Here is a 26,874-nt window from a genome sequence, read left to right as displayed (position 1 = left end):
GATTCAGAGCCAGGCAGGCAGACACCAGAGCCCATGCTCTCCACCTTCGTGTATAATAATTTCTAACTTGAAGGAATGTTGTGAAGATCCAAAGAGATAATGAGTATAAAATCCCCTGAGGTGATCACAGCCATGATCGCAATCATTTATTTTCCCATGTGTAAAATGGGACAACAACATCAATGAATCTCAATATCAAACGGTAACAATATCCAGGCATATTAGTCCATTTCTGTTGCTTATAACAAATACACAGAACTGGATAATTTATAAGAATATGAAATTTATTGCTTACAGTTTCTGAGGCTGGGAAGTCCAAAGTCCATGGAACTCATCTCGTGAGAGCCTTGGTGGTGGTGACAGTGATGGCAGAGTATCACACTGTGAAAATGGTGGAGCAGAAAGAGCAGGGAGAGACACTAACCTCCTCATTCATTCTCCTTTCAAAGCCCCCCAAACCACACCCAAGACCACCAAGTTTAGTCCATTCACTATAGTATGATCCTACAATCTAATCACCTCTTCAAGTCCCCACCTTTTAATCACCATAATAGGATTTCCCACCCTCAACAGTTACAGTGGGGATTAAGTTTTGGGGAGACATTCAACCCAAGGCACCAGGTATATTGTGAAGTCTAAATTTAAAAAATTAATTTCTTTTAAGTTTATTAATTAATATTATTATTTTACATTCTAAGATGTTGTGGAGCTGTTGGTAGGAGGGGGGATGGCGAGTGGAGACAAGGAAAGGAAATAGGTTGGGAGAAGGAGGAAGGGGACAGGGTGGGGTTGAGGCCTGTGGCACCCCCCCCTCATTCCTGCAGGGGAGACCAGGGGGATTGTAGTGGTGGCTTGGTCATTGCTAGGCTGGATGCAGATGTCAGGGGGATATTGCTGAAGCCCTCAGCCCCCCACTTCCCTGGCTCAGGAGGCCAGGGGGCCTCCAGTGGTGATTTGGTGGTCGTTTCTGGGCTGGTTGCATATGTCAGGGGGTGTGGCTGAAGCTCTCGGTCCCCCACTGCCCCAGCTCAGCAGCTTGGTGGTCATAGCTGGGCTGGTTGTGGGTGCAGGGGATATGTCTGAGGCCCCCAGCCCTCCCCTTTCCCTGGTCCTTCTAGATTTTATAGATGTTCTTTGGTGATGTGAGATCTTTACTAGTTAATATCAAACTTTGTCTCTGGTCTGTGGGTATTTTGCTTTTTCTTTCAGCTCTGTGTTGGATTATTTGCTGCTCCCACCACTTAAACTCTACACTGGAACTAATTTGTTGTCCTTTGCTTACTTTTAAAGGGGGGGAAATTCCTGTGGGGACCAGTACTTGACCTGTGTGGTTGAGCTAAATTGCTGCTTTGCTGCTGATTCTCTGGGGAAGGCTTTTTGGTGCAGCTCAGGTTTTAATTGTTGACCTTGTAAGCACTTCTGGGTCTTGTGAGGTCCGGTACACCTGGGTTGTGTGGAAACTCTAGTTTGGGCCTGAGTCTTTCAGCAAACTGCACCTCTGCCGTTCTCCATTCCTGACCAGTCTGCACTGAGTGGGCCTGTGCTGACTGGAGAGCAGATCAGCTGTCCTTGCTGTGCACCAGTGTTCTTGTGGTGGGCCCACCTCCCCCACTGCCCGTACTCCAAACACTTTCCATGGGACAGGCCTTGCACCAGTCCCTTGTGATGACTCACTGGCCTCTGAATGGCTCTTTTTTCAGCTGTCTGTGGCTTCTCGCTCCTATATGGGTCCACAGAAGCGCTGTTAGTGGTCTTGCTGGCCTGAGGGCCACAAAAGCCCTCTTCTCCCCTGCCTCCTCCAAGCAACTTCATCTGAAGGGCACAGCTATGACCTTTGCCAGCTCTTGCTCTGTGCACTCACCAGCTCCAGCCTTGAAGTGGCTGGGATTTGAAATGGTGGGAGCGGTCCTTTCTTTCATCGTTGCTTCTCCCACCTTCATGAACTCCATAGGTCTCTCCTCTTCCCCTGAGCTCTAGCAGCCCAAGCTTGGCTGTCATTGCTTTTTTTACTTGTAAACTGTTTGATTTGTGGGAGAGAGTGACACTGGGGACTGTCTATTTGGCATCTTGACCACCCTCCTTAAAATGTTAATTTATGTACGGGCCAGCCCGGCCCGTGGCTCACTTGGGAGAGTGTGGTACTGATAACACCAAGTCAAGGTTTAAGATCCCTTTACCCATCATCTTTAAAAAAAAAAAGTTAATTTATGTAAAGTGCTTAGCATGGCACTTGCCATATATTAAATGACCAAATAATGGTAGCTATTATTGTTTGGGATGGGTTTGGGGTTAGACCTGGTAATAATTATAATTACAATAATGTCAATGCCCTCCAGCCAGTGACCACCAGGGGCACACTTGTAAGTCATACAATGTTGGGTTTATTGGGTCACTGCAGTGAGGGAGGCAATACCCCTAGGGAACCATGCAATGTCTCAGTAAGAAGTCACAAAGGGCTTGTTATAGGATGTGAGCTTCTGTTACATGATTTGGTGGAGGGCTCAAGAAAGCAGGAACAATTCAATGATTGTGATGTTTATGTGTCAACTTGGCTAGGACATGGTACCCAGTTGTTTGATCAAACACCAGTCTATATGTTGCTCTGAAGGTATTTTGTAGATGTCAATAATATTTGCTATCAGTCAACATTAAATAAAGGAGATTGCTTGGTTGGGCTGCATCCAATCAGTTGAAGGCCTGATGAGAGGTTTCCCAAAGAAGAAGGAATTTTACCTCAAGACTGTGATGTAGAAATCATGCCTGAATTTTCTGCTTGCTGTACTACCATATGTGCCAGCCTTCACAGTCATACGAGCAAATTCCTTAAAATAAATCTGTCTATAGCTTTAGACAGATAGATAGAAAGATGATGGATATATGTATAAGATATGATACCTGTATCTATCTGTCCATCTACCTACCCACCCATCCATCCATTCATCCATCTATTCTACTGGTTCTGTTTCTCTGGAGAACCATGACTGATACATGTACCTTAATGAATTCAATCTAGGGCAAGAAGAACTGAGTTGGGCTAATGTTGTCATTGGTAAAGCAGCAGCAGTCCCTCATGTTAGTCTGGAGAGGAGAATGTTTGGACACTTTTGTAATTTGGACAATGTTCGTTTTAGTTAGTGCTCAGACATGACTACAGGGCTGCTTTTTACTTTCTCAATAAGAAAAACAATAACGTTTATTATGTGCCTATTATAAGTCCTTTGCAAAACACTTTATAGATATATCACTCAACCCTAAGGACTTCCTTGTGGTACTTGTTATTACTCCCTGATCCTATGGCTGAGATGACTGAGGCTGAGAGGGAAGAAAATTTCCCTAAATCAAACAATCAGAAAATGGGGGAGCTGTATTTGGAATCCAGGCCTAAATTGCCACACTGTGTTGTGAGGGTGATGGAATAATATAGTTAGGAGGAAAATGAATAAAATGTAAGGAAGATTAGGGGAGCAGAGACAATAATAGGGTTAGAGATGGAAATGAAGAAAGGGGCTGAGGTTGATGGAAGGCGAAGTGGAGGAATGTGTTAGTTTTCTACTGCTGCATGACAAGTTACCCCAAACTTAGAAGCTTAAAGCAATACATTTATTATTTTACAACTGCCATAGGTCAGAAGTCTGGGAAGCGCTTATTTAGATTCTCTGTTTCAGGGTTTCCCCAGGCTACAATCCATATGTTATCCTGAGCTGCAGTCTCATCAGAGGCTCAACTGGGGAAATATCTGCTTCCGAGCTCCGTCAGGTTGTTGGCATAATTCATTTCCTTTTGGCAGTGAATGACTGAGGGGCCCAGAGTTTTTCAGGCTGTCAGCTGGAGATGGCCCTCAGCTACCCACAGTTCCTTGTAAAGAGGCTTTCTTAACACAGCTGCAAGCCAACAAGGAGACTCTTACCTTACTCTGCCATGATGAAGTCTAATTAAGGGAGTGGCAACCCATTACCTTTGCCTTACTTGTTGGAAGCAAGTCACAAGTCCCGCCACACTCAAGGGAATTAATCATCCAAAAGTGGCGTGGACACCAAGAGTTCGGAGATCATTGGGGTCACCTCAGGGTCTGTTCACCACAGGGATGGATTTGGAAATGGAATGGGATTAAGTGTACGGAGGTTGAGGCTGAGGTATTTAAAGTTTGTATTAGTTCTTCACTGCTGTGTAAAAAAAATGCTACCTCAAAGCATAGCAAACACCTTGAAACAGCAAAAATTTATTATCTCACATAGTTTCTGAGAGTCAGGAATCCAGGAGTGGCTTTGCTGGGTGGTTCTTGCTCAGGGTCTCTCATGAGGTTACAGACAAGATGTCAGCAAGGTTGCAATCATCTGAAGGCTTTGACTATTCCTGGAAGATCAGCTTTCAAGATGGCTCACTCACATGTCCCTCACTGGTTGTTGGCTGGAGGCCTCAGTTATTCACCACACGGGCCTCTCCAGAGGCTGCTTGAGTGTCCTCATTACATGGCAGCTGGCTTTCCCCAGAACAAGTGATTCAGAAACAGAACAAGAAGGAAGCCACAACGTGTTTTATGACCTACTCACTTCTACCATATTTCTTTTTTTAGTTATATAGTGAGAGAGTCATTAAGTCCAGCCCATACTCAAAGGAAGGGGAAATTAATCTCTACCTTTTGGAGGGAAGACTGTCAAAGTGCTTCTGGACTTTTTTTTGGTGGGGGGCAGCAGGACGGCACATGGAACTGAACCCTTGACCTTGGTGTTACAAGGTGACGCTCTAACCAACTGAGCTAACTGGCCAGCCCTGGAGAATTGGTGTGTTGGCTGTGGAGGGTGGGCTGCTAGAGGTTGTGTTGCTTAGGATTTTGCTTTCATTGTTGGGTTGGTGTTGTTAAGTTTGATTTGATGGAAGTGATGGGGGTTGCAGTCATGGAATATTGAAATCACAGTAGTGGTGGGTTGGATGATTTGGGATTTGGTTGGATGATGTGGAGGAGGGGCTGGAGCCTGGGATTCCTGGGTCTAACTGTAGTTGGGCTGGTAGGAATTGCAGTGGTGGGGGTGGTGAGGGTATAGTGGAGGTGTGGCCAGGGAGTATGATGTTTAGAGTGATAACTATGGGTCAAGTTAAAGTCTGGATTATGGTGGGGATGGAAAGGGAGGTTTGGCGGGGATGGCAGAGTTTGGAGCTGGAGATTTAGTGTTGGTTGTATGTTCTAATTGTGGTTGAGTTGCTGGGTACAGTGGGGTACGGGATTATGGAGTTGTTAGTTGTTGGAATCATGGCAGTACTACTTAGCATGATGGGCATTAATTGGCACATTTCCTAGTCATGGGAGCTGAATCCATCATTGAGGTGGTGGTTGAAATAGCTGGGGTCAGAATTGGGTAACAACAATCTTGATGGATCATTTGGGGGTTGCCAAGTGGGGTAGCTGAATTGTTGTCAAGTCGTTAGCTTTGGAGATGGGTTTAAGGTGGACAGTTGGTGATGGGGCAGCAGGAATTTGGCTCATGAGAGCTTGTAGGGTTTTTGATTACGACTGGCCTTGAAAGGTTGGGTGTAGTATGACTGCAGTTGGGAATGAGATAAACTGGGCAAGTGTTGGGGGGTCGTGGATGAAGTCGTGATTGTAACTGGGAATCCATGGTTTGGTCTGGGGGTGGATGGGAATGTTTCCCATCCCTGCCCCGCCCAAGAGCATAGCGGACACCACACACCCAGCTCACACATCGTTATTGACCCAGATGTGGGGTTGCCAAGCAGGATGCCCCTGTCCTATGCCAGCCCAGCTGTAGACCTCTTCACCCTCATTCCTGAGGGAGACCAGCTCCCTGCTGGAAGGGGTCAGAAGTCAGTGGATGTTGTGGGTGTCTCGGAGTCCCCAGTCTGGCTACAGACAAATCCACACCTGTGCCCAGAGACCTCTTCCCCTAACCCTCGGAACTGGCGCTTCAGATGGTGCCCCTCTTGGAACAGGGAGGCTATATCCAACAGTGCATCCTCAATGTGCCGCCCCAGCCGGCGGGAGTCCTGGAGGGAGAACTGTGTCAGATCCAGGGGAAGCGAGGCTCTTGGGGACGGAGAAACGAGAGGGACGGGGGCCCGGACTCCTGGGTCTGAGGGAGGAGGGGCTGGGGGCCTGACCCTGGGACGGCAGGGAGGTGGGAGTCCGGATTCCTGGGTCCCGAGGAAGGCAAGGATGGGCGAGGGTGTTCAAGTTTGTCTCACCGTTTTTGTGCTTGATTTTTTGCTGGAGATGTGGAAGGTGATCATGTCATTCCCCAGGAAGATATAAGAAACACCGTAACCATGGTCATCGGCCTGGAGTAAGAGAGAGGGAAAGGAACAAAACCGCTCCCAGTCCCCCCCTCTTCCCTACGCAGCAGTGCAGACCCCCAGCCCCTCCTCCCTCAGGGTCCAGGGTCCAGGGCCCCAGCTCCACTCACAGGCCCAAATCCACCACCCGAAGAAACATAGTCAGGATGATTGTGGACATCAAACAGGTGCGCTTGCTGCACTGGGACCTGGCTGGTAGACAGTAGCCACTGCTCTGCATGAACCTGGAGACAGGAGACGGTCTCTTGTGCAGGAAGAACAGACCTGCAGGTCCGTGCTCCCTTGGTTCAACTTCTCTCCATGTATCCCTGGCCCTTTCTGACATTTTCTGACTGCCAAGTTCTCCTAAGTCTGCTCCTCTCCCTCTCCCTGACCACGCCCCCTCTTTCTGACCCCGCCCCCATCGTTTTCTCCTCTCCTGGCCACGCCCCTCCCAATTTTCCCTAACCACGCCCCTCTTCTCCCTGACCACGCCCCTCCATCTCTCTCCTCTTTTCCCCTTGCTGCCCTCTTCCTTTCACGCCACAGCTCTCTCCCTAACACTCTCCTCCACTGATTCCTCCTTTTCTAACATCACTCTCTTTGCCCTGAAGTCCCTCCCCTCTTCCATGGTTCCCCACTTCCTTCTCTAATCCTTTCCCTGTACCCCAACCTGTGCCAAGAAGGGTGACTGCAGGTGGAGGAATCGGGACACGATGTAGAGCGCAAAGAGGTGGCGGTCAACACCCTGCCCACTCATCGCTGTCTTCAGCAGAGCCTGGTGCTTGTCCACTGCCACGCGGAACAGTGCCAAGCACTGCGGGTCCTGGGGTCCCCAGGAAAGTCACAGGTCATGGAAAGACAGGAAGTGGGCTTACCACCGAGGCCTGCGGCACACCTGGCCTCAACCCAGCTTGCAACATCCCCTGCAAGGTGGCAAGTTCAAATCCTTTTTACAGAAGGGACACCAAGGCTCAGAAAGGAGAAATCAGTTGCCCAGGGTCACACAGCAAGGCAGAACGAGATGGGTTCCCAGGTCTGTCTGATTCCACAGCCCAAACCCCTTCCGTTGAACCACAATACCTCCCAGGTAGTGGGGAGAGGTTAAAGAAGCGTGGGGGGAGGGGGTGTTTTGAGCAGAGAGGATATAGGGGACATGAGGAATGGTGCAAATGGAGGTCACAAGGTCACACAGAGGTAAAATAAGCAGAGAGGTACATTGCAGAAATAGGGCTGCCTCCCGGGTGCTCCCCCAGCACTCTGAGGCCACCATTAAGCCACACATCCCACTGTGCTGGACTATCTCTTTCTCTCCCCATCAGTGAGCTCTCTGAAGTCAGAGACCAGATCTGGTTCATCTCTTGCTCCTAGTGCCCATCACGGAGCCTGGCCTCACTAGGTGCCCGTCAATGTTTGTAAATGTATGAGTGAGTACATGGAAACGACCAAAGCCTCAAACGAGGCCTACACCCACTGTCTTCTCTTTGTTCTCCATGGCTCTCACAAAGTTGCAGGCCTCCCTTGTGCAAGACCGCACCGTCTCCGTCCGGCCTTCCAGGAACAAGCGAGTCATGGCTGACTCATAAGTCAGGCAGAATTGACCCCTGTCCTGGGGGACAAGGAAGAGAGGAGCCTGTCAGCGGGGCTCAGGAAGTCCTCACAGACTTGACCCACCTCTGTCCACCCTTCCAGCCTCCTCCTGCCCAGGAATATGTGGATGGGAGAGAGAAATCAGGATGGCAGACCCACAATGGCAATGACCAAGAGGAATTATCAAGGGGGTGGGTCTTGGGGGTTCAGGAAGACTGAGGTCCTGAGGGGGCTGAGGTTGGGGATTGCACTGACCCGGAAATGGGCCAGCTGCAAGGCCATCTGGATGAAGCTGTCTGAAGAGAGGTGGCAGCGTTTGATAAAGCTCTTGCCGAAGTGGGAGAAGGGCAAGATATGGCAGTCGATGTTTTCAGACAAGGTCTTGGCTCCCCTCAGGGCTAGAGAGATGGATGGATGGATCTGCCAGAAAAAGGGGAAGAGAGAGAGATGGTTGGGGACACAGATGAGGGTAGCACTAGATCTGGAAATGGGGCTGGAAGTGAATATGGGAATGGAATGAGGATTGCGGTGGAATATGGAAATAGGGACAAAGAAGGGAATGAATGTGAAGGACTGGGCTAAGATGGGGACATGGACGGCAGCGAAGATTGGAATGGGATTAGGGCTGGGCTGTGACTGAAGCTGGGGTTGGGTAGAGGTGTGGAGATGGGGTTGAGTGGCTTGGGAATGGGGTTAGGAATGGAACAGGCAATGGGGCTGGATCTGGTTACTGCATCGAAGTTGAGGATGGGGTTGTGGTTGGGGACAGGGTCATAAATGAGAACAGAATGGGGTCGGGGTTGGGTATGGGATTGGGTAGGGCTTGAGTATGGGATGGGGTAAGGGTTGGGTATGTGCTTGAGACTGAGTATGGGATAGGGTTGGAGTGGGAGATGGAATTTAATTTAGGTATGGTGATGGTGCTGGGGATGGGACCGGGACTGGGGATATGTGTGGAGTGGGAATGTAGTTGGGGTTGGTGCTGGGATAGGTCTAGGGTTGAATTTAAGTTTGAGGTTGGGAATGAAGATGGGGTCGGGGTTCAGGATGGGATTGGCAGTGGGGATAGCGTTAGACTTGGGGCTGAGGATGTAGTTGGGGATGGGATTGGGGATGAGGTGAGAATTGGGGATATGGTTGGGGTTTGAGGTTATGGATGAGTATGGCTTGGTTTGGGTTGAGGGGTGTGGGTTTGGGATGGGGTTAGGAATGGGGTTGATTTTGAGGTTGAGGTTGGGGATGGGGATGTGTTTAGAGTCAATGCTAGGAATTTTGGGACTTGGAGGAGAGACCCAGACAACTGGCCTTACGTGCTCTGGAAGGTCCCATTGCAGCCGCTGGGGCTCGGGTAGCATGGGGTCAGGATGCCCCTTGCAGTGGCCATCTGCCAAGTAGCCCAGCTGAAAGCATTCTGTGGCCAGAGTGAACTGTGGACAAATGAAGACTGTCAGAGTCCCTTCCTCCCTCTGGACGGAGGGCCATCTAACCAGGGACCTCTTCTCCTAAGTCACTTTTGGGGCTTGGTGGGGAAGTCCCTGAGAAACAGAAACCTCTGAAGTTCACAGGTGGGTTCTTTGGTTCATGTTCATTGAGAACAGGACTAATACTCAGCTGGTGCTTACTGACCTTGTACTTCTGACTGGTAGATAAAGAGTCACCAGTGGCTGCCCCACCCTCCCCAAGGACTCTCTCCACCACAATCCCAGAACTGGAGAGATAAAGCCAAGCACAGCTTGGGCCTCCCTGGGGCCAGCATTCATTCTGATTGAGTGGTGCCCATGCCCTGCTGGTTGTTAAATGTTTTAAATCAGCCCTGATGGAGCACCTACCACCCACCAGCCTTCTCTGTTCACGTTTCCAATTAATTTCACAACCACCCTAGGAAGAAGGGATTCATATTCCCATCTTGACATTAGAAATATATTGGGAGAAGAACACCTTGCCTGTGCCTTAGAGTTTGTATTTCTCTTTATCTTACTCTACATTACATCTCTTCCTTTAAAGTCAACATGCAGAGATGATATGTTGGCATGAAGTGGTCTAAAGAGTCTGGGGTAAAATGAATTGAGAGTTTCATTTGTAAATATAATTAAAGGGAAAAAAATCCCCATTTTACAAATGAGAAACAGACACAGAAGGGTCCATGATTACCTGGGGCTGTTCTCAAGCTCTGGAAAGGACCTCCCTTCCCCTTATATAGGCCTGGTCCCCACCCTGGGCCAGGGCACCCTATCCAACGCTATAGAAGAATAGGGACACAATGAGCTGCAGAAACCACCCCTATGATTTAGAGACTACACAAAGTAGAAAAAACAGAAATGCTAAGATCCTCATGTCTGGACAGAAACTTAAAGATAAATGAAATTCCAACACTTTCATGTGATGAAGGGGAAAACAGACTCAGAGGAGGGGAGTAATTTGCCCAAGGCCACACAGCAAACCAGAGCTGGAAGACAGTTCTGACTCAGTGTAATGGGGTGGTCAGGCCTCACACTGGTGTCAGAGCACCCTGGACTCCTATTCTCATCTGCCCCACTTTGCTGTGAGACTCTGGGAAAATTACTTCCCTTCTCTGAGCCCAATTATCCACTCAACAAAGGAAGTTCATCATTCCAGACCCACTTCTTTGCTGAGTGTCTCTGGGCTGGTCTCTGCCTCTCCCTGAGCCTCAGTTTTTCTTCTGACCCTAAGGCCCTAGAGAGGTCGGTCTTTGGAAATGGGGTTGAGGGTCCCCATGACGGGAGGAGGGCTGGCTGCCCTACCTCCCACATGTGTCCTGAGATGGGGCAGTCGGCCCATGAGTGCTCCACGCTGAGGCCCAGCTTCCCGTCGGAAAAGACAATTAGGGTGAAGGATTTGTCAAACCAGCTGTGGGGGAAGAGTTCAGAAGAGTCACCAAAGACTGAGAGCCAGGGGGGAACCTGGGGTGCTTTCTGTGGGACTTGAGGGGAGTCTCAGGGTGGGGAGATACGGGAATCAGCTGGAGTCCTGGTGTGGGGATCTCTAGGAGTGTTGGGGTCTCTAGCAGGTGGCTCTGGAGGGTGTCCAAGATGTGTCTAGGATTTAGAGAGTTTGAAGATATTTAGGGAACTTGCTGAAGAAGGTTCAAGGCTTTGAGGGTCCTGGAAAATTAGGAGGACCCTCCTGGGGCCTAGGAAGTCAGAGTGACATCCGGTGGGCAGCTAGAAGTTGTCTGAGGTCTCCAGGTTTGGGGTTCTGGGTCTAGGGGTCCCAGGTTTGGCTTGGTGGTCCTCAGATCTGGGGTCCCTGGGTCTGGGTTCCCAGATCTAGGGGTTATGTGGGTCAGAGGTCTCCAGGTCCCGAGGCATTGGGTCTGGGGTCCTCAGATCTAAACAGCCAATGGCTCTAGAGACTCTGTGGGTCTGAGGTTCAGTCTGGTTGCCTAGGGTCTGGGGTCTAGGTCTGGATGCAGGGTTCTGGGCTGCGGGGGCGGGTGGGCTCCAAGTCCCCAGGCCGACTCACCGGTCATGGCCCTGGCCGGCCAGCAGGGCATGGGCATACGCATCCAAGGAAGCTGCTGGGTCCTCCTTGGGAAGCCCTGCAGGCTCAGAGTCAAGAGATACAAAGAAAGCGGCCCCTTCCACAGTCTCCAGGGCTTCAGCTGCCTGGGTCTTCAGGGACCTCCGCACCTGGGCCCACATGTCCCTGTTGGGGGATGTGCATCAGCCCAGCTGGCCCTCCACCCTGCCACCTGGCTCCCAACCTGCCCTTCCACAACCTCAGGATGCTGGCTCGGCCTCTGCAATCCCCAACCTCTGACCTTACCTGGGAGCAGCGGTCAGAGCGGCCAAATGCTCCTCATGTGGGCAGGCGGGGGAGGGGTCGTCCAGGATTCGCTGGAACTGCTGCTCCAGGGCCCTCGGGGAAAGCAGGCCATTTCGGGAGTGGGTCCCCACACGGAAGAATCGGCCCCGGTGCAAGACAGCCACGTGTCGGCTGTCATGGAGGTGGCGGATGTAGTCTAGGGGTGGCATTGGCAGAAGCGTGGGGGCCGGAAAGCCGAACACGTTATAAGAATTACGACCATTTACCAAGCACTTCTTACGTGCCTTGAGCTGTTCTAAGCACGCTTTCCATCTTCACTGCCCTAGATACCATTATTCTCCTATTTTAGGAAACTACGGCTCTGAGAAGGTAGTAACATGCCCAAGTTCACACAGCTAGGAAACGACGGAGCTGGGATTTGAACCCAGGTGGGCCAGCTCCAGACAACATGCGCTTAGCCATTACATTGTTCTGCATCTATCAGCGGGGAGCCAAGGGGCATTCCTCACCCTTTTGGACTCCCGGAACCCTCGTGGTGTTGAATATCTTCTCGTACTGGGCAGAACATAAGGGACGCGTCCCCATCAGCAGAGTCTGCAGGAGACCGTGGGCTCGTGAGCTGCCTTCCAGGCCCATGTGGTCCCCATGCCTTGGGACCGTGCCCCCATCCCCAGCCCTCTTACCGGGGGGATCTCCTGGCGGTTGAGACGGTGGCGGTACAGGAGGAGGGCATGGACTGCGTTCCCAGCGCGAGCGGCCTGCAGTGGCGTGGGTGTGACATATAGGAAGTCCTGGGGACCAGCAGAGGGGACGGCTAAATGCTCGAGGCCAGTTTGCCCCTGATGGGGGCACTGACCCCAAATATAGGTCCTGACCCAAAAAAAGGGCAGGATAGTGAATCCCAGTCTATGTTTCCAGATTCAGGTCACTGGCCATAAGGGCCACATTCTATCCAGGCACCCCAACCCTAGATCTGGGGCGCTATGATCCCCACCCCTTCCCAGACCCCTTATCCCATTCTCACCATCATGTAATAGTTGCTGTTCACCATCAGCGAGTTGCGGGAACGCAGGTACACAAATTCTTCCCACCAGTCACTGACCTGGGAGGAGGCAGGAGACACACAGCTGGGGGGGCTGGTACCCTGAGGTGGGGAAGGGACAGTGCGACGGGGGAGCCTCCCAGACTTTCCCGTGTCACACGGGGGTTGGTGTTCAGTGAAGGAGGCCATCATGATTAGTAACTAGCAGTAACCTAGAGGTCCATCGATGGGGTCAGGTAGCTAAACCATGTCACACTCCCACTAAGGCATATTACACAGCTGTTCAAATCAACAAGGTACCATTATATTTATTGACCCAAAGTGAGCACTGAAAACTACTGTTAAGTGAAAAGGCTAGGGGCACAAAATATGTGAAAGGATCCCATTTGAGATTTTAAAAAATACTCCTACAGCCCAGGTAGCCATCTATAGAAGAATGAACCAAAATGTGGTGTTTCCACACAATGCAACGTTACCCAACCATAGAAAGGAATGAAGCTCTGGCGCAGGCTACAACACAAATGAACCCTGAAGACACCATGCTAAGTGAAATGAGTCAGACACAAAAGGACAAATATTGCACGATTACACTTATAGGAAATATCTAGAATAGGCAAATCTATAGAGACAAAGTAGAGTACAGGTTACCAGGGGCTGGATAGAGTTTCTGTTTGGGATGATAAAAAAGTTAGAAAATAGGTAGTGGTAATGGTTACACAACATTGTGTGTGTATTAATGCCAGTGAATTACATAAACAGTTAAAATGGTAAATTTTATGTATGTTTAAAAAATTATATATATTTAAATTATGTCCCAAGGGTTGCGATCGCCTTGCTGGTCACAAAAATAATAAAATAAAATAAATTATGTATATATATTTATATACAAATATATGTATATAAACACTCAGACAAGACTCTCATAGAAGTGTTCCTCATAGGTGATGGTGGGAGGGACCAGGATTAGAGGGAGGTGGTTGGAGGGGACTTGAATGTTCTCTAGACATTTTCCTTTATTCTATCAAAAAATCTCATAGAATCTGTGAGAACATATACGTATTTATTTGTGTCTTAAAGCTGATTGCATCTTACATTTCCTTACACTTAGACCAGGCAAGATGCAGTTGTCATTCCCTGGGAATGTGCAAAACTTTCTAGAAAAACCCAGAAGTTTCCAGCAAATGCTGGAAAAGTTCTATTCCTTGACCCAGGCAGCAGTTACATGATTATATGCATACATAAAGCTTAATTAAGCTGCATATTTAAGGTTTGTGCATTGTACTATATGTATAATATACAACATTTTTTACGAAAGAAATAAAGTAAAAAGAAAAAAAAGAACACACCAGGACCAAAGCCTTCCCGAAAGAGTGTGTATGGATCAGGAGAAAATCCCAGGATAATAGTGGAGCAAGATTTCAACCTCCAGGAACCAAATAGTGTGGGGAATGGGAGGAGGTGGTGAAGAATCAGACCTGGTTAGAAAACCCCCAACCTGAGTTGAAAATTAGACCAGGTTTCCTAAAAGCTGCTTTAGTAACACTATAGGTTCTTTCAGGAAATGCTGCATGCCACAGTTCTTGACAACACAGAAGATGAAGCTGTGTGGAAAGTATGACGATGTGGCCTATTCCAAGTCAAAAAGGAACTGAGAAGAGTTGGATTCTAAATGTGAACGGGTTAGGGGTGCATTGGTTAATTCATCGAATTTACATCGTACTTTTTTTGTTCTTGGCCACTTGCCGATAAGGGGACCTGAACCCTTTACTTTGGTGTTATCAGCACCAGCTCTGACCAAGTGACCTAACCAGCCAGCCCACATTGTCCTTTTCAAAGTTTGCTCAGGAGTGATACCTGCTACAAATCTATGTTTAAATAAGTCTAAATGAGCCCTTTTAATGTATAGTTGCTCTCTCGTTGTTTGCAGTATTCATGTTTTATTTTATAGTCACTGACAATACTGAAGTAGCACATACAGAACCATTGCTCCTAGGCGAAATACAGGGTTAGGTTCCTGCAAGCCTCTGGTCACATTTTTGCCAACCGGTCAACACATCACTTTGTTTTATGTGTGTTTCTGTTTGAAGACATTTTATTTAGTGTATTTTGCTGATTCATTAGCATTGAACTCACAGCCAACAGCCCTATAACTCATGCCTGAATAAGCTTATCTAACGCACGTATTTTCTCCATAAGGCACATGACGGCTCTTTTGCACTTAGGAACACTAGACAACACTTCAGCACTAAGCTAGGGACATTTTAAACAGCAAAATCACTAACAAAAAGCACAAAAACGTAGAGCTGGCTGGTTATCTCAGTTTGGTTAGAGTGTGGTTCTGATAACACCAAGGTCCAGGGTTTGATCCCTATACTGGCCAGCTGCCAAAGAAAAAAAATTTTTTTAATTAAAAAAAATTGGGGCGGGGGGGTGCTGGCTGGTTAGCTCAGCTGGTTAGAGTGTGGCCTTGTAAGACCAAGGTCAAAAGTTCGGTTCCCTGTACTGGCCAGCCACAAAAATAAATAAATAATTTTAAAAGCACAAAAATGTGAAACTCTGACTCTAAACAGGACACTTGTTTACAATATGAGTGCTGAAACCAGAAGCAGAATGTCACCTTGATCAACCTCAGCAGGAGTAGGTGACTTAAACTTTTAGTTTGGGGCCCGGCCTGTGGCTCACTCGGGAGAGTGCGGTGCTGATAACACCAAGGCCACGGGTTCGGATCCCATATACGGATGGCTGGTTCGCTCACTGGCTGAGCGTGGTGCTGACAACACCAAGTCAAGGGTTAAGATCCCCTTACCGGTCATCTTTTTTTAAAAAATTAATGAGTTAAATAAAATGAAAGAAGACAGAGGAGAGTCTGTCTTTCTCTCTCTCTGCTTCCGCCACCTTGCTATATGAGACCCCTGGGTCACTGTTGCCACCACCAGATGGACTTTGGACTTCTCAGCCTCAGAAACTGTAAGCAGTAAATTTCATTTTCTTTATAAATCACCCAGTTTCAAGTATTTTGTTACAAACTACACAAACATACTAATACAGTGTCCAACTCACTCGCTTCCATATTGCTGCCCCTTGGGGCTCTGCCCCACACCTCCTTTCCCTTCTCCCTGTCATTCCCACTTTTGTGGGGGTTTTATATGCAGCTGACCGGTACAGGGATCCACCCCTGGGCCTTGGTGTTATCGGCACCATACTCTACCCAACTGAGCTAACCAGCCAGCCCCTCAAGCCCAGTGTTTCAATTACCATATACACCTGAGGGACCTCATTTGCTGTCTCACCTTAGCCTCCTATCCACCCTCCTTGGCCTCCAGTCTTTGCCCAACACCAGAGCTGACCCTGCCGCTCCCGTGCTCAAAATCCTCCCATGGCCCCCTAGTACCCCCAAGAAAAACTCCAGGATCATTGGCCTGGAGTTCAGGCCTCTCCCCACCAATCCACCATTGCCTTTCCTGACCACCACCCTTCAATCCCCCTGTTCTAGCCAGAATAAAGGTCTCCTTGTGTCCAGCCCATGTTGTACAACTTGCCTACTTCCTCACCTTACTCGTGACATTCTTCTTCCTCTTGTGGCCTTCCTACCAACCTGGCAGGTTCAAAGCCTTCAAGGCCCAGCTCTAATACCTGCCTCCTGGAACCCTGATCTCATCCAGCTATAGTCTCCTCCGACCCCCCCATCCCATCCCATCTGTCCCTTCATCGCCACTTCATCACATGCTGCCTGACAGCTATTTATGACTTCCCACAGAATGTGAGGCCTGCAAGCCCTGATCTGGGTAAATCGCTGACTCATTCTGTGCCTCAGTTTCCCAAGGAGCTCAACTCGGAATGCAGTTAAAGGCCTAACTCCTGAACTTAGAATAGAAGCCCATTTAGGGAAGGTGTCCTTGAGCAGGAGGGAGGAAAACGATAACTATTTGCGGGGGGCAAGTCTAGAGTGCTGGACAGCCTGGGGAGGGGCTGAAATGTTGGGTGAGTGCTGGCATCTGGTTCAAACACTGGAAGGTTCGGGACAGAGCTCAGAATATTCAGCATAGGGCAGGGCTCAGGATATTGAGCGTGGGGGGCGGGGCTCAGGATGTTTGGCACGTGGGGCGAGGCTCCAATCACAGCAGGGCCCGCGAGTTTGGGGCGTGTCACGCGGCGGGGTGTAGGACGGACGGGCTCCGGCGTCTGAACTCACGTAATTGGACGCCCACCAGGACTTGAGCCGCAGGTAGCCCTGCAGCAGCGACGCCTGCAGCCGCAGAAATTCCTCCGCCAGGACCGCGGTCCAGTTGAAGTCCTCGTCGGAGAGGATGGGCCGGACAGAATCCAGGTACTGAAGCGCGGGGAGAAGAAGAGTGTCTGTAGCTCTCGCCCCAGCCCGATCCAGCTCGGCTGACACCCCACTCCCCGGATACCAGTCGCACCTTGCGCACGGTGTCCTGCACGGAGGGCACGGGCTGGCGGGGCAGGGACCGCTGGTAACTGAAGAGCATTGGGTGGCGGCCGGAGAAGATGCGGACTAGGGCCTGGGAGGAAGGAGGAGTTACTGGGTCGTTAAACGCCTTCACTGGGGCGGAGGACTAGGGGCTGGGGAAACCCGCGGGGAGAGTGGAACAGAGACCCAAAGAGAGGAGCACAGAGACCTACAGAGGGGAACAGAGAAGAAGGAGCCGAGAGAGCCCGGGCAGGGCTCTGCCTCTCACATACCAGCCAGGTCTTGGTGGGGGAGGACATGGCTCCGTGGGGTTCAAGAAGCCAGCCGTGGTAGGACAGAAGTAGCCTTAGGGCCAAGTGAAGCGTGAAGATCAGGGCTCCCCACAAACACGAGGCAAACAGAGCAGCTGCCAGGACCCCCCGGAGCCCGTGGTGCTGTCCACCCCTGTGGGGACGGAAAAGAGGCTGGGCCTCGGTGCCCCGGCCTCAGGATCTCCCTCCCCTCCAGCCCCATCCGGCCTCTGCACTGGTCTTTTTGCCTGTTGGGGGCATATTTTGTAGAACCGGAGTCAAGAGAATTTCATTTTCCTCATTTGTAAAGTAGGTGTGATTCTCTTTTGCCTCCCCAGACACACCCCCGACCCCACCTCCCGTGGAGGCACCAAGCTTCTATAATTATTTTCCATGCAAATTAGTAGGTGCTTAATAAGTGAGAGCCATTATTTCTATTGAGGGGATACTTTTCCTTCCCAGATGCCAACTTACACTCTAATGCTGTTGTTCTCAAAGGGTGGCCCCTGCATCAGCAGTATAGGCACCACCTGGCAGCTTGTTGGGAATGCAGATTTCTAGACCCCACCCAGACCATCTCTTGGAGTGGGGTCCAGCAGTCTGTTTTAACAACCCCTCCAGGTGATTCCAATACAATCTCAAGTTTAGGAAACACTGGTCTAAAGCTACACTAAATCAATATGTTTGTTTGCAAAAGTTAAGGTCAGACACGTGAGCAAATCTCACCTGGAAAACTTGGGACAAGTCACTTCCCCTCTGTAGGCTGGGTAAATCTAGCCTTCCCGGACACTTCCACATCTAATCCTGGGTTTGCCCTTTGGGGCCATCTGCACAAAATCTGGACTTTCTTCCCCAAGAACTAAAACTTGCCACTTACCTGCATGTGGTTTTCAAACCCTTCCTGAAGATGACAAAAACAACAATAATGCAACCATTCCCATTTAGTAATCTGATACTATACTGAATATTCCACATGCATGATTTTGATTATTTTAACCATCCTAAGAAGCAATTATTTTTACCCACATTTTACAGATGAAGGCCTTGACAACCAAGAATGGTGAAGTCTCTTTCCTAAAACTGCATAACTAGAGATTGGCAGAGCTCATACTTTTGTTAGGACTGTGTATATATATATAAATATATATATAACCATATATATCTGGACACTTTGTAGTTTGTCACCATCCCCCCTAGCAAGAAGCAGCCAGGATAGAAAAGGTGCAGAGAGGAAATCACCTCCTATTTCTTGATGCTGTACCTTTATTAATATGAGTCAAAGTAAGTTTCAGAAGTTACTTTTTTTTTTTTGGTGGCTGGCCAGTAAGAGATCTGAACCCCTCAACCCTGGTGTTTCAAGGCCGTACTCTAACCAACTGAACTAACCAGCCATCCCTTGAGGTTACTTTTCTTTAGCAGGCACAGCACACTGATAGGGAAACTTACTGGGTGGAGGGAGAGGGATTAGGGAGGTTACTGGACTGAAGTGGGGGACCTCACCAGTCTGGCAGCAACTCTTTGATCTTCTCCATTAGTCCTAGGGAAGGATCGAGCTGGAGAAACCAGGCGAGCTGGATTGCACTGAAGAGGAAGAGCCAGCTGAGAGGGCTAGCGGGTAACACACCAGTGAGGAAGTCATTCTGTGGGGAGGAAAGGGCATCCATTCAATCATTGTCCCCTCCTCTGAGCACCTACTCTATGCCATTGTCAGATATTTATTAGACACCTAGCATGTTCTGATCCCTGAGCTGGGGGCTCAAGATCCAGTGGAGAACAGACAGATCTGGGTCCTTCCCTCAAGTTGGTCAGTCCAGAATGAAGTGAGTGCTAATGGCAGAGGGGCCCTGTGGTGGCGGGTTGTAGATTGAGGGGGTCAGGGAGGGCTCCCTGGAGGAGGCTACTTTCAGGCACGTCCTCAAAGGCGAGACTGTCAAAAAGGGAAAACAATCCCCTATACACAGCAGGGTCTGGCACTCAGTAGGCCTTCTCGAACTACCTGGTCGCGGAGTGCATGAGGAATGAACGAAAGTGCTGGGTTACTAACCAGACTCACGTGGAAGTGTGATAGAGCTGACCACTGCTTAATGAGCACTTACTACATTCCAGTGCCGTTTACAAGGATTAACTCTTTTAAATCCTCTTTGCAACTCTGTGAAGTAAGTACAGTACCAAGATGACCTCATCTTACAAATAAAGACACAATTAAGACAGGGCAAAAGTTACTATTGGTTATCATCATTGGGGCTCAAGAAACCACTCTCTCTTTTCTCCTTCCCACATTTTACAAACAGGACAGCCTCAGAGATCACAGTTTAGAACTTGGGCTCTGGAGTCCTACCCTATAGGCTCAAATCTCTGCTCTGTCACTTACTAGCTGGGTGACCTCAAGCAGGTGACTTCACCCCTCTGGCTCATAGAATGGGAACAATCCTAGCACTAGACTCATAGGGCTGTCACATGGGCTCAATGAGAAAATGTCATCCCACAAATGATTATTGTGAGCTTACAGCTATGACAATACAGCAAGATCTCTGCTGTCAAGGGGGAAACAGACAATACCTACTTAAGTAAAGGATTTAGTGTCAGATGGTAATAGGTACTAGGCAGAAGAATAAAGCAGAGAACAGGGCTGGGGAGTAGGGCTGGGCTGCACAGCCCCAAGCCAGGCACATGTAGGCGCTCAATAAATATGAATATTTATAAAATATTCATAGTATGAATAAATATGATCTCTTCTATTGCACTCTACTTCTTGTTGGGGACTTATTTACCTGACAATCTTCCTTTGCTTTGATGGAAAAAGTTGCTGGCAAACATTATTTTTGTTGTTATTTTGTTATTTTTGTTGTCGGATTTTTTAAAAAGCAGTTGTCAGTTATTATTTCTGGTGCTCTGGATTGCAATAGAACAGAGGAAATGTCTCCATAGCACTTCCCACATACCAGGTGCATTAGTAAAGCATTTCGTCCTCTTGTAACCCAGTGTAGCAATTACTATCCCTGCTATACAGGTGAAGAAACTGAGGAAACAAGAAGTTGAAGAGGCTTGGCCGGTTAGCACAGTTGGTTAGAGTGCAGACTTTTAACACCAAGATCAAGGGTTTGGTTCCTCCTACCAGCCAGCTGCCCCTCAAAAAAAAAAGTTGAAGAACTCATTCAAGGTCACCAGCCAGGAAGTCGTGGAGTGGGATTTGAACCCAGGTCACCTGGCTCCAGGGTCCCACTGTCAATCACTCAAACCATCTGTCTTGAGACCCTAATGTAACAGGCTGCACTTCAAGGTACTGTACTCTGGGGTTTGCTGTGTCTGAATTTCATATTCATTTGTAAGCCATTTCAAGGGATACTCTGACCTCCTGCTGATGAACAACCCACTGAACGCTGATGCAATGCCACATGCTTGGCCCAAGTAACCCACTGCAGGTAATTCAAAATAGCCTTATACTGAGATCAAGGTTCAGATTCCCACACCAGCCAGCCACCAAAATAACAACAAAAAAAGACCCAGCCCTATGATGGAGGTACTAGGACCACATTCTAGAAAGACAGCCCAGGAGCGTGGACATGAGCATAGACTCCAGAATCAGACTGCTGTTCTAGCTCTCCCTGGAGTTCTATATTATAGCAGCTGTGTGATCTTGGGAAAATGAAAGCACTTCTCTGGGCTTCAGTTTCTTCATTTATAAATTGGAACTGACAAGAGGTCTACCTTAGAGGGCCATAATGAGGATCAGATGAGCAATATATTTAAATGGCTTAGTTAATATGGAGCCTTGGGATGCACTACATAGTTCCTAATATGATTTTAGAAATGAGGAAGCAGGGCTGGCTGGTTAGCTCAGTTGGGTAGGCTGTGGTGCTGATAACACCAAGGTCCAGAGTTTTATCACCGTACGGGCCAGCTGCCAAAAAAAAAAAGGAAGCAGAAACCCAGAGAAGTTAATTAACATGCCGGAGGTCACACAGGACCTATGTGGCACAGCCAGGATCCTAAGATAAGAATGGGGCTGCTGCAGCCAGCCATCAAAAAAAGAAAGAAAAAAATGGTGATGCTGTGAGCTAAGTCCTCATCTAAACACAATGCTCACGGGCCGGCCCGTGGCTCACTCGGGAGAGTGCGGTGCTGATAACACCAAGGACACAGGTTCGGATCCTATATAGGGATGGCTGGTTGGCTCACTTGGGAGAGCGTGGTGCTGACAACACCAAGGCAAGGGTTGAGATCCCCTTACTGGTCATCTTTTTTAAAAAAATAAAATAAACCCAATGCTTACAACAATGCCTTGAAGCCTGGGACTGTCATGGTCCTGTTTTATAACTGAAGAAAGGGAGGCTCAATAATGAGTCTGGAATTGCAGCCCCAGGGAGATGCGGCTTCAGGTGGCCCCTGGGGTGAGGGTGCCAAGTAACCATCAAGGGAGGGAGGCAGCTATGCGATAGAAAGGAGAGGGCAATCATTATTACCATGATGGTTAATACTAATGTGTGGGTCTGGTGGGGGCCACTGGGCACAGAGAACTCTGAAAAGGGATTCAGGTCTGGACTCAAATGCAGGGGTGACAGTCAAAATATTCGACAATGCAACATCAGGCAAAATCAGTTTATAAGGATAGAAATTAGAATAGTGGTTTGCCTTGCAGTGGGGGTGGGGGAGATGACTGAAGGGGCTCAAAGGAACATTCTAGAATGGTGGCAATGCTGTCTTGATGAGGAGTTGTTTACATGGGTATTGTCAAAATGCAAGGACTGTACACTTTAAAATCTTCATTTTTCCATGTGTAATTTTATACATATCTATATGTATGTATATTGTGTATGTATGTATTTACCCACAGAAGAGCGTGGCTACATGTTAACACTTTAGTTGCTGCACTGGCATGAGGTGAGGGGGGGTCCCAAGGGAAGAGTTGAGGGGGCTCTTTGGGGTTTGGGGTAGAGGCTGTTTATCAACTGGAACAGATACAAGTATATCTCCGTTTAACAACTAGTATGGCTGCAGGAGTGTGGTCCAGCCTGCTCAAACATCTCAGCTCCAGGAGATCCTCCTGTGCCACCCCCTTAATTAACTGCAACACCCCCACATCCACTCTTCTCTACCTGCTTTAATGTTCACCATAACATGTGTCACCATCTATATTAGATGACACTATAGATTGTCACCATACTAATATTTTGCTGATTTATCTTCTTCCCCAACTTGAGTGACAGTTCCATGAGGGCAGGATTCTGCCTAGGTTGCTCTCTGCTGTGTCCCCAGTACCGAAAACAGTGCCAGGCCCTTATCAGATCCTCCAGATATTTGGTGAATGATTGAACAATATTATCAAAAGCTAACACTCAGCATGTACCAGGGGCCAGGCACATTGCTCAGTGCTTATATGTAAGAATTAATTTAATACCCAAGACTGTGCTGTGAGAGAGGTGCTGTCATCACCCACATTTTCCATGTCTTGAAGAGGGGCACCTGCCCAAGACCACAGAGTTACTAAGTGGTGGAGCCAAGGTTCAAATTGAGTCCCAGCTGCTCCCACAGGTGTTCAAGACCCTGGTTCACAGACCGAGGATGTTATGAGCAGGGGAGCTCTTCAGAGTTCTAGAACCAGGGCCCGCATTGCAGACATGGGTTCTGGCTAGACACTGGGAATGGGCACCGAGAGCAGGGACAAGGGGCAGGAGTTTGGTGTTTCCAGAGGTGGGGCAGTGGAGTTTGAACTGATGGAGAAGTGCAGGGTCCAGACACTTGGAGGTTTGTGCTGGAGAGGGGTACTTAGGGCTCAGGAGCAGGGGGAAGGGGTCTCATGCCCAGTGGGCAAGGGTTGGGGGAAAGTAGGGGCTTTCAGAATTGGGATGTGGCCACCCAAGAACTCGATTGGGTCCCAAGAGCATAGGGATTCTAGAATGGGAAGCACCTTGTTTAGAAGCTGGAGGTGAAAGGCAACAGTGAGAAGTGGGCCATGAAAGAAGAGGATGGTGTTCTAGAACTGGGGGTTGTTGGGGGCGGGGGCGGGGAGAGTTGTAGAGGAAGCAGGAATAGTGTTGGGGAGTCCAGAAAGTGGGTGCAAGAGGTGAATAGGGGTTCTCAGTAGATGAGGCTGAGGATCTCAGAAGTGAGCCACAGTGGCTGGCAGGTTAACTCGGTTGGTCAGGGTGCATTCTAGCACTGAGGTCAAGGGTTCTGATCCCTGTACAGGCCAGCCAGTAAAAACAAAAAAGTGAACCACAGAGAAGTGGCTAAAGGGGTCCTGGAAGTGGATCACAAAACTCCTAGAAGTGGGTGATGGGATCTCGAAAGTGGACGAGCTGTGATGCTGGAAGTGGGCCTCATGCATTCCGGAAGCAGGTACTGGCTTCCCAGAAGGAAATCAGCCGTAGCCCCTCGCCCTCCTCACCCAGAAACGCAAGAGATGCCTTTTCCAAGAGCGCAGGCCAGAGAGGTAGATCTCCTGCCACACAGGAGCGCTGAGCTCCACTTCCTCCCCATCAGAGGCCAGTGAGGGTAGGAAGCCCACAGCCTGGTGCGCTTCAGCCATGTCACACTGGAGTCCTGGGGGAGCACAGAGGGTCATTATCCAGGTCCCGGGCTCCCTCCTCCTCCCTGCCCTGCTCCCTCAGACCTCGGAATCAGGACCCCAAACTTCTCCCCCAGGACCCTCCTCCTGCAAACCCAGGAATATAAGCCACATCTCATCCTTCCCTAAGCTCCTGAGGGGTCTTGAGAGCCCTGGGGGAGACCTGGAGGTGTTGGGAGAGGGACGTCGGTGGGGACCTCTTGTGAATGCATAGAGAGGCGGTAGGGAGAGCTCACCTCAAGCGCTTCAGCTGCTCTGCTAGTGGCGTGGTGCGGGGTCATGTCCACCCTCCCCCCAGTGAAGGGCTCTCAAGATTCGGGGGTGGGGGAGGAAAACCGTTCAAGGGTGAGTTGGGGAGTCTCAAGAAAAACAGTTTTAGATCCATTTTATAAAACAAACACCTGCCGGACGTTGATATTGTCAGTTCCACTTCCGCTTCCCATTCCAAGGCTGGGGGGTGGGGGGTGGGAGGAGGGTGGTGTCTATAAATTCACACACTGTGAGGGCGGCCCAGCGACCCTTCCCCCCGCCCCGGGCTGGAGGGGATGGGGTGGAGCACCCTACTGCGCATGCCTCGCAGCCAGGGATGCTGAGGCTGTGCGGGGAGGCGGGCGTCGAGGACAAGTGATGGAGAGGCCCGCACGCCCGCCCCGCGACAAAGGCTTCCAGCCCCTGCAGGAGCCCGGGCCGCTGCGGTCTGGCACTTACCACGCTCAGGCAAGGGTCCTCCGATCAGATTCTGGGGACCAAGCCCGCGTACACCACCGCTCCCCGACTTTGAGCGCCCAGGTCTCCCGCTTGCATAGGTTCAATCCCAGCGCGAAGAATACACGACGGGGTCAGCTGGCCTCCGGAGGCCTGCCCGCCCCCAGATCACCCGGCACCAGGAAACCCCGACCTCTGTGTCGCGTGTGCCTAGCCGGGTATTCAGGTCCCGGGCTTTATCCCCGCCCCGTCCCCGTCTCTCCGCATTCTGTCCCCGCCCCATTCTAGCCACAGTATCCAATCCCCTCCTCCGGTTGGATCCCCAGCCCTCAGCTACCCTGATCCTCCACCACTTGGCTTTCCCCCTTCTGCGCAGCCAGTCCGAGCCCCGGGTTCTTGGGCTCCCCGCTCCGCTTTTGGTCTCTCCACTCTCCTTTCTCCTTAAGGAACAAGGCTCAGCTTGGAACTCACAGTCCATCTCTGGGCACAGCGTTAACGCCACACGCGTGGGGTGCAGGAGCGAATCTCGTGCTTCCACCCCAGTGAGGGGGTACGGGTGCTTTGGGGTCGGCTCGGCTCGCCAGAACGACTCGCGGGAGGTGCATGGATTGAGTTGGCACGAAGGAGGCGCTACAGCGGATTAGATTCAAGTTAGAGGGACTTCCGCCAGGAAAAAGGTGCATGGTTGGAGAAGAGTCCAGTTTATTAGAGACCGGCCCAGATTGAGAGGCCGAAATGGGCACAGGCAAGAAGACACTGAAACAGGAAACTCTTGTTTTATTCCGTTGTGGACGTCAGTATTCTTCGTCCAGGCTGGGTCCGGTGTGCCCCTGGGTCCAGCGCGGTCAGTCTGGGGAGCGAGTGGGGGGAGACTGTCCCAGGGGGTGGAATTAGGGAAGAAGAAACTTGGGGTAGTAGCCCCAGTACAGATGGGCAAACTGAGGCCAAGGAAGGAGCAGAGGTGCCCAAAGTCACCCAGCGAGCTGGGCACTGCGCTCGCTCCCTTGCTGCAGGTCGGCGTCCTGGGGACGGAGCAGGGCTCTCGTCTAGCGCCGCCGGCGGCGCCCATAGCTGTGTGGGTCCTGGGGCTCACGGCCAGCCTTCCCCGACGGCTCCTTGTTGGAGGCAGAGCGGAGCCAATATATGATCTCCAACAGGTGGTGCGTTTGGCATGTGCCCAAGGAACAGAGGCGCCCGCGGTGCTGGAGGACCTGGTGCAAGGGCCTCCTGGGGAGGGAGCGTGGGAGAAGACCGAGTTCAAACAGAACCCACTCGAGACGTGGGGTGTGGCGGGGGCGACGCTTGCAGCTTGCCTACCCATTCCACGGAAATGGGAGACGTGACCTGAAGAGGGCGCGCGCCTCTCAAGGTCTCCTTCCCGCCCGGTCCCGGCTAGCCCCAGCCTTTCTCACCTGCCCGCGGAGTCCGGGTCCCCCAGGGCGGAGAAGGCGAAGAGCCACAGCAGGATGAGGATGTGGGCCGTCATCGTGGGGCAGGACGGGGCAGGGTCAACGAAACGGTGAGTGAAGCGGCCCCGCCCCCTTCCCGCGCCCGGATAATCCCGCGTGCCCGCTTTAGAGCGAGGAATCAAGGCCAGTTCCCGCTTCCCAGGTGGGGAAACGTGTGGCCAAAAGTCTGCAAGAGGCCACACCACGCCAGAAGGGCAGAATTCAAACCCAGATCCCCTCCTAGCCACGGCCTGGGAACTGTCAGCTGATATGCCGACCACGCCGCGGCGCTGTCTATGACTCTGGGAAGCCTCGGGAGAAGCGACTCTTTTAAGGCGTAGGGGCTAAGGCGGGGCCGGTGACACCAGCAGGTGGCGACAGAGCAGGGGACTTCCAGGAAAGGGGGTGGGGTTGGGGGTGGGGAAGCACTGGGCTCCACCGTAGAGGGGACCTCACGATGTCTCAGGGCCAGACTTCCAGAGAGGGGTCTGAGCAACGCGGGACACGTGCAGACAAGACTGCCTGGGAGTCTGGACAAAGGGAGACCTGGCCCGTGCCCCCTACTAGAAAAGGAGGAAGAGGTGACAGGTGTGAGGTGCCTGCTGCACTGAAGGTGGTGTAGCCAGGGCCGAATAAAGATATGGATGGTGTCCTGGGTCATGCAGGCCGTGTGGATAGTACTCTGGGGGACCAGGGACTTTGTGGACAGGCCCTGGGAGTGGAAGGGC

General features: G+C 50.5%; 2 protein-coding genes across 5 annotated transcripts; both read right to left on the bottom strand.

Moving 5' to 3' along the window:
• Window positions 1-5,814: 5,814 nt before the first annotated feature.
• CPT1C (carnitine palmitoyltransferase 1C) lies at window positions 5,815-23,954 on the bottom strand. 4 transcript variants are annotated; one of them, XM_063091012.1, is made up of 18 exons: window positions 23,814-23,954; window positions 18,926-19,065; window positions 17,408-17,579; window positions 17,125-17,226; window positions 16,896-17,033; window positions 12,686-12,763; window positions 12,345-12,452; window positions 12,171-12,255; window positions 11,662-11,857; window positions 11,359-11,541; window positions 10,638-10,743; window positions 9,186-9,302; window positions 8,131-8,295; window positions 7,760-7,894; window positions 6,959-7,111; window positions 6,417-6,530; window positions 6,199-6,291; window positions 5,815-6,000 (listed from the first exon to the last, which is right to left on the bottom strand). In XM_063091012.1, the coding sequence occupies exons 1-18, from the start codon at window positions 23,952-23,954 to the stop codon at window positions 5,815-5,817; spliced, it is 2,412 nt and encodes an 803-aa protein (XP_062947082.1). The 4 variants fall into 4 exon arrangements, with proteins under 4 accessions (XP_062947082.1, XP_062947083.1, XP_062947084.1 ...); XM_063091013.1 differs by having other exon boundaries at window positions 12,345-12,419; XM_063091014.1 differs by lacking the exon at window positions 7,760-7,894.
• Window positions 23,955-25,190: 1,236 nt separating this feature from the next.
• Window positions 25,191-26,184, bottom strand: ADM5 (adrenomedullin 5 (putative)). Its single transcript, XM_063088699.1, is given in 4 exon segments — window positions 25,191-25,328; window positions 25,638-25,826; window positions 25,829-25,925; window positions 26,111-26,184. Coding segments are annotated over 4 exon segments (498 nt in total).
• Between the last annotated feature and the right edge of the window lie 690 nt (window positions 26,185-26,874).

Source organism: Cynocephalus volans, chromosome 3 (assembly GCF_027409185.1).
Source record: "Cynocephalus volans isolate mCynVol1 chromosome 3, mCynVol1.pri, whole genome shotgun sequence".
Taxonomy (NCBI): Eukaryota; Metazoa; Chordata; class Mammalia; order Dermoptera; family Cynocephalidae; genus Cynocephalus; species Cynocephalus volans.
The sequence above is the reverse complement of the archived record's forward strand: the minus strand, read 5'-3'. Positions and strand labels throughout refer to the sequence as shown.